Source organism: Rhynchophorus ferrugineus, unplaced genomic scaffold (assembly GCF_030347505.1).
Source record: "Rhynchophorus ferrugineus isolate W39M unplaced genomic scaffold, kcgeb_rfMv2 rfM8, whole genome shotgun sequence".
Classification (NCBI taxonomy): Eukaryota; Metazoa; Arthropoda; class Insecta; order Coleoptera; family Curculionidae; genus Rhynchophorus; species Rhynchophorus ferrugineus.
This window is the reverse complement of record NW_027472587.1, coordinates 32,184,367-32,200,037: the sequence shown is the minus strand read 5'-3', so window position 1 is coordinate 32,200,037 and position 15,671 is coordinate 32,184,367. Positions and strand designations below refer to the sequence as shown.

At 30.9% G+C, this 15,671-nt stretch overlaps 1 protein-coding gene across 1 annotated transcript in view; it reads right to left on the bottom strand.

Moving 5' to 3' along the window:
• The window catches only part of LOC143200986 (follicle-stimulating hormone receptor), a 233,562-nt gene that overhangs the window by 65,173 nt on the left and 152,718 nt on the right, over positions 1-15,671 (bottom strand). The window contains exons 2-5 of the mRNA XM_076411808.1: positions 13,282-13,452; positions 13,108-13,182; positions 5,359-5,433; positions 3,396-3,473 (exon numbers count right to left, since the gene is read on the bottom strand). Of these exons, the coding sequence (XP_076267923.1) occupies positions 3,396-3,473; positions 5,359-5,433; positions 13,108-13,182; positions 13,282-13,452 (399 nt within the window). The remainder of the gene's footprint in view (positions 1-3,395; positions 3,474-5,358; positions 5,434-13,107; positions 13,183-13,281; positions 13,453-15,671) is intronic.

Below are 15,671 nucleotides of genomic sequence, written 5' to 3'. Positions count from 1 at the left end.
TATAAATATGAGCACCCAGGCAATAATGGTTTTATTCAAAGAGAAACTACTAAAATAAATAATTTAAGCCGCCGTAGTTATGTGATAGTAGATTCCTTCAAATTAAAGAAGTTATTGATGTATGCCAACAACTGTTATCTACATTCGGAATAACTGATTTTTCAAACTTTCAACTTTTTGAAAAGTGTTATATATCTGTCGTCTTAAGCCAATCATCTTGAAGAATTTTGGCATATTTTTGATAACAATTTAGGATCATTTATAAGTTCGTTGTCAGGACAAGTTCCTTGAGAGATATTTTTGTTGAATGCTCAACAAGGGGGTCAACACATTTTCAACAGAAGAAAAATCTATCACTATTTTCTTTCTAATCTCATATTATTCAAAATGATTAATTAATTAAAGGTGATTGAACGATAAAACATATTTTTTAATCTATTTATTTTGTTATAATGTAGTTCTCTAGTTATTGTCTAGATCATAAGTATAACAGTACATAAAATATATGTGTTTTAAGATTGAAGAAATCAGTACTCAATTATTTTTATCAATTAAGTTTGCTCCTCGTTAGTTACATTTTTATATATGAGTGGTATAAACTATATTAAACTATATATATAGTGGTAGAAGCCGAGGGCAACTTCGCAAACGACCACAAAGTCCATATTGACACCAAGGAAAGTTACTTTAAGAACTTGGTTAAGCTGGAAAGGAGTTGTGATCATGATCTACTCAAACTTGATCAAACCATGAAAACCTTTTTACTGTCAACAACTAATATTATTGGAGCAACAGAATCGATTAAAAAATAATGCGTTGACCACACGCCTTTACATTACACCTTTAATAACCCATTGAGAGAAAAAAGGCAGAGAAATTTTGACACATCTAATTTATCCATCTAATTTTATATATTAATATATTAATTTTATAATTTATATATTAATCACATTTAATCCACTCTCCGCGAAATTCCTCTACTAGAATGTATTTTAATGTATATATATATATATATATATATATATATATATATATATATATATATATATATATATATATATATATATTATATATATTATATATTAAAAAATTATATATTAAAGGTGTAATGTAAAGGCGTGTGGTCAACGCATTATTTTTTAATCGATTCTGTTGCTCCAATAATATTAGTTGTTGACAGTAAAAAGGTTTTCATGGTTTGATCAAGTTTGAGTAGATCACGATCACAACTCCTTTCCAGTTTGACCAAGTTCTTAAAATAACTTTCCTTGGTGTCAATATGGATTTTGTGATCGTTTGCGAAGTTGCCCTCGACTTTTACCACGGCATTATTGTCACGAGGTCCACGTCTTCAATATCCGTAATTGCTTGTTTATAAAACTACTTAATATCATTAAGTTTAATAGTTATTAGTTCTCCTTTTCTCCTATACCGTTTCTCGGGAATTCATTATCCAGTGTTATGTATTTTTAATATTTAATATCCAGTGTTAAGTATATGTCGAAAGATTGAATATGTCGATCCATATCCATGCTTTTCAGAATTTACTTTTCACCCCAGGATAAAGTTCTTTAAGGTAATTGCTGTAACATTAATATCTCTGCTCCTTGTTACTTTTTTCTCTTTTTGAGAATAAAAATGCAACACATTCATTTATATATTAGTCACTTTCTAGGTAGGAGATTCATTCAAGATGTCCTCGCTTGTTAAGAAGAGCGGCTCGACATAAATATTACAGTTTTGGTCTAATTATATTACATTTCCTCAGAATCTGTTAAGAGACCGACCAACTGAGATACGTTTTTCATGTTTAACGTACCATTGTGACTAAATTAAGTACATTTAAGCAATAAATTTAAGTGACCATAAAGAAAAATGGTAATTATTCGGAGATAAAAACATTATTTAAAAAGAAGAATAAATGTGATTTTTTTACCCAAGGTACCTCGAAAGGCCCTTTTGATTGATTTATATTGATTTCTCATACAATGTTCTATTGGCCGTTACTTTACAAGTTTGCTATTACTAAATTAGTGTTATTAGAGATATGAAAGTAGATACAAATAGAAAGAGAAAGAAACAGGAGATGTCCTTGCTTGTTAAGAAGAGCGGCACGACATAAATGTTACGCTTTTGGCCTTATTATATAACATTTCCTCAGAATCTGTTAAGAGGCCGACCAGCTGAGATACGTTTTTCATGTTTAAGGTACTATTATGACTAAATTAAGTACATACATCATAAAGAAAAGTGGTTATTAGTCACAGATAAAAACATTATTTCCAAAAAAAAATAATAAATGTGATTTTTTACCCGTGGCCGTTATTTTACAAGTTTGCTATTACTAAACTAGTATTATTAGAGATATGCAACTAGATACAAACAGAAAGAGAAATTGACAAAGGGTGGAATAATTGAAAATTAACAGCTTAGTTTTAGACTTGAATAGTATCTCAGAAAATGACAGTGCCTGAATGAAACTTTCTGGATGTTTCATTATGATTCAGTGCTGGCGATTACCAAGAAAGGGTGATGAACGAATGGAAGGGAAGATACATTTTTCATTCTTAAGATAATGTTAAGGTACTATTGTGAATAAATTAAATACGTCTAAGCAATGAATCTAAGTAACCATAAAACAGATACTGGGTTTTTAGAGGTAATAATTTTATTTTGAAAAAGATAATTAGAAAAATTGGGATTTTAAATCGTGGTACCTCGACAGAAAGTTTTGACTGATATACAGCGTTCTATTGATTACTACTTTACAAGTTTGTTATTATTGAATTGGTATTATTAGAGATATGCGACTTTAACGCCCGAAATTATTTGTTGTCCTACCTTATACATATTTGCAAACGTACCAAAATGAATTCATGATCTCTTTTTAATGGTGGGATTTAAACCGATGACAGACAAATGACACCAAACTAATGGTATATATGTGTTGGTATAACATGGCTAAATGCGATATTATAGGAAATTATAGGGCTAAAATGTTTCGTTATGTAACATTTCGTGCAGTAATGTCGCAGAATTATTTTTGCGGGATTTAATTAGTATCCATGTGAAAAGGGCTACCACAAAACGGCCCCATTTCAAACAACCGTAAAGCAGTTTGTGACTAATGAGTTTTTAGCGAAATCACGACATATTTTATACCGCTATATAAATTCATCTCGGCTAATGAACATTTTTTTTTATTGAAATAAATTAAAAAGGTAATGGATATAGATGAAATCTGGATAATTTTAATTAATTAACGTTCTTATCTTTGTTTAGGCAAAAAAAAATGAATAAAACTACGCTGCTCAACACAAGTCTAATTACATTTACACATTTTCCAGTCTGTTGATAATTGTCTTCAGTCAGAAAAAATACTTATATATACTTACATAACCTTCAAATTTGGTAGATACGCTGTAAATACTTCAGGCAGAATCTTCTGTAAATTTGGTGCTCTGTATATGTACCTATAAAAAATTATATTACAATTTTGAATCTATAATTTGATATATTTTATATAATTGTAATTGCAGTTATATATACATTTTGTTATAAAGTACAGGGAGTTGGTAATTGAACAATCTTGCTTTTGAATGATTCATAAGTTGACTTAATCTAATGAGTTAAATAGTATAAGATTGGCTGGAATGTACTTTTTTCTATATTATGTCGATGAAAAATAGAACAAAAAAAATTTAATGACAAATATGGTATATTTCTATATCGAAATTATAGTGTCGATATATTCATTTATACATATTTACACATTATTGACGTGTTTCCTTTTGTTTGCATTTCCACACTATCTATGTACCCTAAATATACTTGGTATGTCTTGAATTTCTTGTGGACTTATGATTTTCATCTAGTAGCATTTATGTACTTTGCATACTCCAAACAGTATTGTATATAGTAATACTGTATGCAGGAGGGTTCATTAATAGTAACCATTCATATCAAATGTGCACGCTTACAAATAATGTTTGTTAATAGGAACAATGACATTAATGTTAATATCTACAAATTTGGCATCTTTTTCATAAAAAAGCGTTTTGTAATTTTTTGTTTGTTTTGGAATTAAGTTTCACTAATTAATTTATTTTATAAGTTTTATTGAGAACTGAACAACCAGATATATCAAATTAAAAAGTAATAATAAGATGATCGTAGTATTAGTATATAATAACCAAAACCAGATGTAGATTATCAAATTGATTACAAATTGAACACAAAAGTGATTTACAAAAGTGAACTAATCTACTACATCTTATGCATATCAGTGTAATGTAGTTTGACTACACAAGGAAATAAGATGTTATGTATGATTTATGGCTGCCTTGTTTGATTATGTTTACTTAGTAATTCAATCATTATATTTTTGGTTAATATTTAGTTTCTTTTATTTCTGAAAAAAGGGAAAATCTGATTAAATTATGAAAAAATAACAAAACAGTGTTTTTATGAGTAGTGATAAAAAATATAAAATTAACAGGTGATCTAAGACAGCCAAATTATGGAATTTATGGATATATATACCACTTAAATAACAAAAACTCAATAATTTCAATAGTTTGGACAATTATATATTACTGTTTTTGCACTATGTATTCTTGTTTACTATCAATATAGTATTTACAAAATGAGGCTAAAGATTAAAATGTAACCACACTTCTACATATATCTCCCACAATCGGTAAAACTCATCTCTAATATAAATATATATATATATATATATATATATATATATATATATATATATATATATATATAGAAAGAAGAATTCCAATAAGTAAATATGATAATGATGATAAAAGAGAACATCAAAAACTTTATTTCACAACATTCGATAAAATTACCAAGATTTCAAAGAATCATTTTGAAAGCCTATATAATAAAAAAGAATGGAAACCAACGTCAACGTCATTGTCCATAGTAGACATTAAAAACATTATGTGTAAGCTTGTTTACTGATATGATTCAGTAATTTATATGGCCTTAACTTATGTATTAAATTAATTATAATCTAATTTCCAACAAAAAGAAGAAAAGAAAAAGAAAGAACGAAACCCTTTAATAAGCAATATTATATATTGTAAATAATTATTATATATAATTGCTAATGAGAATAATTATATGAATTTAATTGATTAATTGTTTATTATTTATTTTCTTCAGTGATTATTTTTTATTATATATTGTCCTTATGTAGCTAATAATATCGACAGTGATATATTAATTAAAAGTAATACATTTTCAAATCATTAATTACTGTTTCCTCTATATAATCTTGAATAATAATATAACCTAAACCGTAATAATACGGACGAATCCAAGCATCAACTTTATACTTACAAAGTTCGAAGCTGGTGTAAATGACGGAAAACTCCAGTTTCTATGTGATAAAACTTTTCCAGATTCTCCATGTTCCTGGAAACGAAAAAAAAACTTTGCCTTATTCAGTTTAAATCGTAATATATTTTCTCTCCCTAGCATTCATTTCAGTTCAAGATGAATACTCAAATGATACATCGCAACTTTGAAATTATTTTCGTTATGAGTAATCACTGATAATATAATGTAGATGTTCCTGTGCAATAACACAAAATATCTATCTATTAACCAGGTTTTGAGCAACTATTTCTTTTTAAGACAGCTATAATTCTTCATGGAACAGATTTATAAAGTGTATGAGTAGTTTCCAATCGAATATTGTTCCATACTAAAACCAAAATATCCGTCAATTATTTCAATGATGTTGGAGTTATACTACTATGTATATAAAATGATATTAAAAATAAAAGTTCAATAAGGAGTTAAAAGTAATTATTAAATATGTTCGAATTCAGCTTCATACTGACACATAGATGGCGCTACTAGAATTAAATCTATATGTTTTTCAGTTAGTCGCAACCCTCAAAAGACGCATGTATAAATTTAACAGCTATCGGATCATTAGTTTGTGAAATATAACATTTTGAGTGAAGCAACTTTTGTTATTGTGAAAAAATTGAAAAAAAAAGGAATTTCGTGTGTTGATAAAGTATTGTTTTTTGAAGGTATAAAATACAGTTGAAGCAGAAACTTGGCTTGATGCCGAGTTTCCGGACACTGCCCCAGGAAAATCAACCATCAAGTATTGGTATACTAAATTTAGACGTAGTGAAATGAGTACCGAAGACGGGGAACGCAGTTGATGCCCAAAAGAGGTTGTTGTGAGGTGTAAATTGGAACTGAATGAAATAGTAGACACTCAAAGATATCATCTGAACGTGTACATAATATCATTCACAAATATTTGGATATGAGAAAGCTCTGTGTAAAATGGATGCCGCGCGAGCCAACTTTTGACCAAAAACAACGACGAGTTGATGATTCGGCACAGTGTTTGAAAATCATCAAGCATAATAAACTGGAGTTTTTGCATCGATATGTGACAATGAATGAAACGTGGCTCCATGATTTCACTCCGAAGTTCAATCGACAGTCATCCGAGTGGACTGCACACGATGAACCCGCTCCAAAGCGTGGGAAAGCACAACAGTCCGTTGGCAAGGTTATGGCATGTGTATTATGGGATGCGCAAGGAATAGTTTTCATTGATTACCTTGAAAAGGGAAGGACCATTAACAGCGACTATTACATAGCGTTTTTGGACAGTTTGAAGGAGGAAATCGCCTTCAAGTGTGAAAGGATAAAGTGCTGGTTCACCAAAACAATGCATAGTGTTACCAATCAGTGAAAACGATGGCAAAAATCCATGAATTGGGTTTCAAATTGCTTCCTCATCCACCATATTCTCCAGATCAGGCCCCAGCGATTATTTCCTGTTTTCAGATCTCAAAATACATTTTCGTTGAATGAATAGGTGATCGCCGAAACTGAGGACTATTTTGAAGCAAAGGACAAATCGTGTATCATCATTGAAGGGAATTATGTTGAATAAAAAAAACTAATTTTGCCAAAATATATGTTTTACTATGGTAGGCCGGGGACTTTTCAATTGACCTGTTATGCTACATTAGTGTTGACGCATAACACCGCTGGGTGTGATGCTTCATTTACTACAGTTAACATGTAAGGAAAATCTATACACAATTACGATGAGATTAATAAACTGCATGTCCATATTTACCCCAATAAAACGACACCACCAATTTTACAAGGCAATACAATGTGCATTCTGTGTAGAAAGAGCCAATAAAATCAAAACCAAATCAGTATTTGAATTAGAAATATTATTATAATGACATCTTTGTGGTGCTTTGTGCATGGTTATTTAGAGATATCCTAGCACAGGGCGATAAGTTGGCAACGATAAGTCTCTGACTGAATGTAAAAATTGTATTAATAATGCAGTTGTTTTAAAATTGAACAATCTTAAGTTATTATTGTACATAAATATATTTATATTAATATCCTGTATCTTCAACTGATGCTATTTTGTCATATGTTTAATTTTTACAGGTTGTTTACATGTTATCTGTTGTTGGCATAGCATCACATCTTAGGTAACTTTTGCTGTTTTAGGTATATTGTCTTGTCTATATATCTATTATCTATTATCTAAGCCAACTTGGACTTATGGGTTGCAAATATGGGGTTGCACTAAAAACTGATATCAACTAACATAGTCATCCAACGCTGTCAAAAAAAAGTTCTTCGATTAATTACCAATGCCTGTAGCTACGTAAAAAGAAGAACTGCACGATGACCTGTAAATCAAGTGGATTTGCGAAGTTATCCAAGATTTCACCTTAAAACACGAAAGAAGATTACTAAATCATACTAACGTGGAAGCCATACAACTACTGGATAACGCGCAGGATATCAGAAGATTGAAGCGAACAAACCATACGAACTTATTAAAAGTGTAAAAATACATATTGATGAATTTATCTCGCACTCGTCTTGCTTATCAATTAATCCAAGTACAAATTAAATGTAGGAATAAATTAATTTATAAATAAGATTGTACTAAGCATATTTAATAAAGAAGTTATAAAAAAAACTTGCAGTAACTTCAGATGTAAACCTCGTCTATTAATGTACCACTCTGAGGTTTTGTAAAATCTACATCGTTTGTGCTTGTCAGCTATTGACAGAAGACAAGCTCTAGAATTTTAACAAAAATGGAAAAAAGAAGGTTTTTGTATGCTGATTTGCATATACTTGACCGTAAGTGGAGACATATGATTTTCATATAAATCATCTTAAAAAAAGTGAATTTATTCATAGCTTTTGGACATATTTTATATTAATTTGATGCAAAAACGACCGTATTTGACGAAAAAAAGTGTTATTCTATCAAGACGTGCAAGTGCATGGATATGTAGTCACCATCATAAAAATACATAAACTGGGTTACGAACTGCTATGCTACCCAGCATATTCTCTAGATTTATCATCCTACGACTATTTCCTGTCCACAAAATTTAAGAAATGACTGGTTGGTATGAGATTTCGGTCGAATAAGGAACGTCAAAGGGGAATATGTTGAGAAATAAAATTCCCTTGCCAAAAAAAAAAATTATCTTGCATTTTAACCACCATCTTTGCAACATTAAATTATCAAACTGCCTTTGTATTATCGCATAAATTTTTAATTTTTGTTTATATTTTGAGATATCCAGTTATATTTTCAGAGATAATAACAAAAATGATATAAGATTTTTTTAAATTAGTATAAAAACTTTTACGTTATATATTTTGGCCTGTATTACCATTGCAAATTTTACTACTCTAGGAAGTTATTAACTCGCGTAAAATTATGATTCGGTTCTTCGAAATATTGTTCAATGTTGATCAAAAATTGCGATAATATTTTTACTTTAATTTTAAGTATATAATTTTAAGCTTAATTATATACCTAGTATACAATATAATTAATTATAGTAAGTAATTACTCAGGCAATGATTAATTAAGTCTTAAACAAAAACATTTCTTTGCACGTAGATCAACGCGTAATTCTGTTTATTCGATCCATCTTATTTGCGCTCTATTATTTCGGATCTATGTTTAATCAACGCCTTGTCATTGACCGCTTTCCGTTATTCCCGTTAAATGGAATCAAGTTCATGATAGATGACATTTTAATGAAAGAAAATCGCTAGGAAATTACGCGACATCGTCGATGGACGTCAAATAACGACCCCGGTTAAGGTATAACAACTAATCAGTTAGAGAGGAAGCCCTCGGTTTGTATTTGTCGTTTAATATTAAGTGATTTTATTTGTTATTGAGTGGGATTCCGATTACGTAGTGCGAAATTAGTTTTTCACATATGTCATCGATAAGCTTTCCTAAATAAGTTCAAGTAATTATAATTTAGTATTACGTAAAATATATCAAAAGATATTATATATAGTCTAAGTTTATTTGTATATGCGTCAACGATATTTGTGACGTCAAAAAGTTTGGCTTTGACATACAACAAAATTCTATTCTAAATAAAAGCAAATATATTATCAAATATAATTTATTTTAATATTACAGTATATCTAACAACTACTTAATTATTATATTAAGTTAATTATGTAGCCACAATAGAGTATAGGTTAGTAGTTATAACCGCCATTGCTTTCCAGAATTTTGCATACGTCTGACAGCTGGACAACTTTGACTGGCTCATTGGTTTACGTGTTTGAACTAATCAGACAACATTGTGTCTCTTTTTAACAAGAATAAAATGAGAAGGAAAATATTTCCTTATTCTAAAATGAATTTATAAATTTCGGCAGGCAATATATTAAACATCTCGATGATGCGTATACAAATAAACTTTGAATATACTATATCTGTTATGTGGTTGCATATATTTTCATCGGAAATATCTGTTGGCTAAAACGCGAAGTGGCAAAGTAAGCATCTGTTACTTAGCTGTTAAATTCGATGGTTTGAACATTTATTTACTTAATAATTAGTAATTGTTTATTTAGTATGTTTTTTTAGTTTTAATAGTTTATTCATTAGAAGAATAATGTAGAGTCACTCGTGAGCCTATGAGTCCATGGCCATAGTGTCTGCTGTACATATTGGGGGATCAGCAGGGGTAGTGTATTAGTAATTATTAAAAACGAATTAAATTATTAGTAGGGATATCTGCTGAGGCCTATTGAACAAATTAAACTAAATATTGTTGCAAAAGGAGACAAGAATACCGAACGCCATCCGCGATAGCCTTTTGCATGACAATACATTCTAAACATACATCTATTCTATAACATTTCTAAAACATTATAGAGAATTCAAAATTAGGACATTTCTACCACATGCCCCGTGTGAATTCGCACATTCATCACGCTCCTGATTAACGTAAAAATATTGGAACAGTCCTCCTGGGTCTAGCCAAAGCCTTCGACAAGGTCTGGCACGACGGTTTAATCGCAAAGTGCGTGTGGCTAGGTGTCCCAGAACACCTAACGCACTCATAAAATCCTGCCTATCGGACAGATCTTTCCAGGTCAAGATCAAGAAAACACTTTCCAGTCGCTAACAAGTCGACGCTGGCGTACCTCAAGGTTGCCCGCTGGCCCCAGCCTTATGTAACTTTTTATTTGAGATCTGCCGAAAAAAGATCACATTGACGTCATGTTTTACGCCGACGACACAGCTCTCTTCATGGCCTCCAGGTTTGAGGTTACAATTCAAAAATCTTTAGAAAAACAGCTCGATCATGCGGTCAAGTAGTTCACATTCTGGATGTTGCAAATCAATCCCCTGAAAACCCAGGCCATCATTTTCCATAAGAAGCGTTATACACTGTGCGTCTCGAAACTTAAGATCGACACTGCAACAATTTCATGGCTGCAAAACATCACGTACCTAGGTCTCCACTTCGACCGATGGTTCGGTTGGTATTCTCAAATCCAGAAAGGTTTGGGTACAGCAAACCTGCTATTTTCTCTGATATGCCCTACAGCAGAATCCCCATCTACATAAAATGCTTATTTTACAGGATGTTAATTCGGCCCGTAATCCTGTACGGATCTAATATTACCAGGTGAAACAATTTTAAGTCTTCCAAAATAAGTTCCTCAGGAGAATCTTAAACACTTCATGGTTCGTAAGAAATAATCAAGTCCATAGTGGAACTGATACTCCTGAAATCAAGCACTCATATCTCAATCATTCCATAAACAACAACTCAGCTTAAGTTCTTCTGAAAATGCGCTTGTCCGATTAGCGGGTGCCATATCCCCAAATTTACTGAGGCGGTCTCGGTTAATGTATTGTTAAGCCCAGAGGCAGTTCCACAGAACCCATTGCAACCTAGGGCAAGTCTCCGCGACCAGGTATGCGTCATGCATTCCACCACCTGGTTTTAGACCAGAACAAAAAAAAATTACCACATGTTTAAAAAACAAAGAAAAATGTTAAAAGATATTAATGAGAGGCAAAAGTAAGTTATATCATGGACTGTTCAGAGAAGGTGCGTACCACCTGGTGTACTGTGCTATACTGTTTTATGAATTATATTTCATCATAGCCTATGGTAATGTATCTTTACGTGTTTCCAGTGTCTTCAAGTGTTTACAGCCTGGTATATATGTAAAGGCAGATGACGTTTCAAACATTTCCGATAATAATTAGATCGATAGTATAAATAGGTGTTGATATTGAAGATAGTTTAAGAAATCAGTTTGGCAGGTTTCCCAAAGCAGATTTGGTAAAATTTATGTTAGTTACATACGCTATGTTAATTACATGTGTTAATTACATATACAGTTAAAATGAATTTTTTTATATTAATGTATAATTTGTAAGAATTTTCATATAATTAATCTGTGAATAGTTCAATAATATCAAACAAAATGAGTCGTTAAAGAGTGTTACATATAATATCAGCTTTAATTTTAATTTAATTTTTTTGCCAAGGGTAATCCTCATACATACTTCAAATGTATTGAAAACTTTTCACTATTAATGTCACAAAAGTTCCATCATTCTTTTCACATGAAATTTACTTTTTACTATTGATCTCAAAGATGTAAAATATACAAGAAATACTACTAATAAAGATAAAATACATACTTATTACAGAAATTTTAATTATTCATTATGTTCCTATTATGAAATATAGGCAATACTTACTTGAAAGTTTTAACATTTCAATATTCAGATAAGTAAAACTAATCACTTGATAAAAAGCCTAACATAAAATAGTCAATTCTTAAGAAATTTGAGCTATTTCCTTTGATGAGTAATTGTCCTATTTTTTAAAACTAGATTAGTCATAACAGATTAGAAATCATATATAGCTAATTATAACATAAAATTTTGGTTTTATAGCAGTAAAGTATCTGATAAATAATGTAGAATGTATAACATTTTAGCGAAAGCTTAACGACAGGCTTTGTCGATTCGGCACAGTTGTTGTTTATTGGCCTGGTTGGCTGTAATTTAATATGACGGCTCCTTAAGATTTGTATTTTTATTTTTACCAAAATAAAATTAATTACACTTCTATTTTAAAAGCCAATAATATTTTTCTAATATAGAATCTCTCTCCCATATTATTATTACTGTAATTCAATATTTTCGTTATTATTTGTTACTGTAATTATGCCTATCAATAGAAATGAAAACAGAGAAGAAAATAGTTTTATTTTTAAAGACAAAATGCACACATTAGCAAGTTATACTAAACACATTTTTCTGAAAAGATCCATTCTCATATAACCATATAGAATAATCAACAAGATAGTGGGAAAAAATGGCCATTGAAATAATAACAAGCAAAATATTGAACGACTAAGAAAGCTTTAGACTTACAACAAATATCAATAAGAAAGGATTTTAACAAGAGTGTCAAACAGCCTTAGATCGGGACCGTATAGAGAAAACAAAATTAATTTTAAATTAATATTCAATAATTCGGTATTTCGCACAAACTATATCATGAGTGTGTATTTGTGTGAAATTACTTCTAATAATTAGAAAATAATCGAAAAGAAAAATATTATACAAACATTTCTTGGGTCTTTGGAATTACGAATATCATTTGCTTTCTAGTTTACACAATATTACTATATCAAATATTTGAGATAGCTTTGTATAGTTCTTACTTTACTTAGAAACTTATTATGTTACAAAATACTTACAATTCATGAAGGGTGTCGCCGTATCTCGACAGGGAATCGCTTTTCAATACTTCAATATCAGCATTTTCAATTGATCTGCACGTAAAGGAATCAATTATTTATTTATATTCTATTCGGAGATATACATATTCAAATTCTCCACACTCCGAAAATGTAACGATATGCTGTACTTACAATATATCAAGCGTTTTGGTTAGATTTTGCGGAATGTCGACAAAATCCACTCCTTTGCAATGGCAGAGATGTTCCAGACGATATGGGGTCTCAATATCTTCACAGAAGCAATTCTTGGTCAGTTGCTTTTCCTGGACTTTAGTGCTATTTGAAGCCAGTGTCACCATAAACCTATAAAAAATATGTAAATATTACCACCATGACTTTTATTGTTATTTTCACTTTTAGTTTATAAATTTATTGTTGATTTCTCTTATCGCCATTTATTTTTAGACTTTGTTCTGTTCAAACCACAGCTGTATGCAGACGTACCTTCCAGAATGTTCTGTAAAAATAGCGAGCAAATCTGAGTAACTAATGGTGTTATAAAAGTGCCGGTCATAAAAAGTGAAAACCTAGTCTCAACCATTGTAGGGTAAGAACGTGATTTAAAACGTGAAGCATGCGACGAATGTTTGTACGCGCAAAACACGTGACGATAAAGTATAATGCGTGAGCTGTAACAGTGACCATCATGCAAATTATAGGAAGTCGAATTGTAGTTGCAAACGTGGTGTATTAAAGAAAATGAGACAAAATCTACCTATGTGACATTCAACCTTTGTAGAAGAACATGTCCATCAATAAAATTGAATGACCATGAATTTGCGCAAGCAGACAACGATAAATATCTGGGAATGCATTTCGATCAACGTTTGACATGGCAAAAACATATAGTGACAAATTGCGTACAGCTTGGGGTTAAACTAAATCAAATATACTGGCTGATAGGGCGTAAATCTAAATTATCATTAGATAAAAAGGTTTTGCTATATAAGTCAAAACTTAGGCCCATTTGGACCTATGGTATTGAACTGTGGGGTACTACTAGGAAATCTAACAAAGACATCCTCCAGAGGTTCCAGAATAAAGTGATGCGAGTCATCGTCGATGCCCCATATTACGTGTCCAACAAACTGATTCAGCGCGATATCCCCATAGAACCTATAACGAGCGTGATTCAGAGTGTTAGTGCGAAATACTCTGAAAGACTCGCCAAACAGTTAAATGTGCGCGATGAGTGTGTAGTGCATATACTCAAAGGCAAACTACTATACGAACTAATTAATAGACACATAGAGTGAGATTGAAAATGTCTAGAATAAGATAGAATAGTTTTTAGAATAAGCTAGGACAGGCCATAAAATAAGTTAGAATAGTATCTAGAATAAGATAATTATAAGTTGTACGGCGGATCACTTACTGAAGTGATCTTCAACGTGTCAGGATGGTTATATTATATACTTGTGGTTGTATAATACAAGGTGTCTTCAAAGAATGTTTATATCTGTTGTTATAGAATATTATGCGGAAATTGATATTGTGTTGGGTATGCGAGAGCTTTACAAAAACGATGATCAATGACTGGAGCATATAGAATTCTGGAGAGTGTTAATCAGTTTCTTCGTGATGACTCGAATTTTGCAATAGGGAAGGGTACATGTAAATAGATCATTACTATACCCTATTTTGAAGAAATACCTAAAGCTCTAGAAAATGTTCACGGGCTTGCTTTCATTAACCAATAAATTAAGCATTTTTTAACCTTGACCAACGTGTTATTTTCAATTGAAGTTCATTTTCATCTTCATGGGCACTTTGGGTTTACCTCCATTGCTAGTCTGTTTTGTAACATTAGTAGTAATCACTCAGTCTTTTCAATTGTCGATATATGTCATCAATAACAATTTAATTTAATTTTAGTAGTCAGTTATACATTACGACTTCCTAATACTATATTATATATGCACAACAAGAGTTGATGACCAAGAATATTCTGCTTTGGTGCCGATGTGCACAGGTCTCCTAGACTACTTTTTGAGCTTTTTCACTTAAAATTGTCATAGCTGATCTACTTTTTATTACCGTTTACAGTACGCTACAGAAAACTGTTCTGCCTTGTAAGTAATTCTGATATAGAAGTAGTTCGAAATGGTATTTTCACACATTTCATTCCTTTCTTTTTGAATATTCTTTATCACATACAAATATCTGATTAGTAGATTCTTTGAGTGTTTAAGCTGGGTTTTTATCAAATAATTTATTGTCAAATTCATTGATTTTGTAGAGTAATATATATATATATATATATATATATATATATATATATATATATATATATATATATATATACTTTATGGTTAAAGCCAAAACCGACAATTATTAGAATATGACGCAACAGCATCACCATGAGATTCTTAAAGTGTTTGATGGGCTTGGGCAGTGGATTTCTTCAAATCAAATGTGTAAAGTAATGAATGTCCTAAAAAATACAAAATAGTTTATAATAACTGGTGTTGGGAATAATCGACTATCGACTGTTCAGTAATTGACTACTTTTTACTATCGAC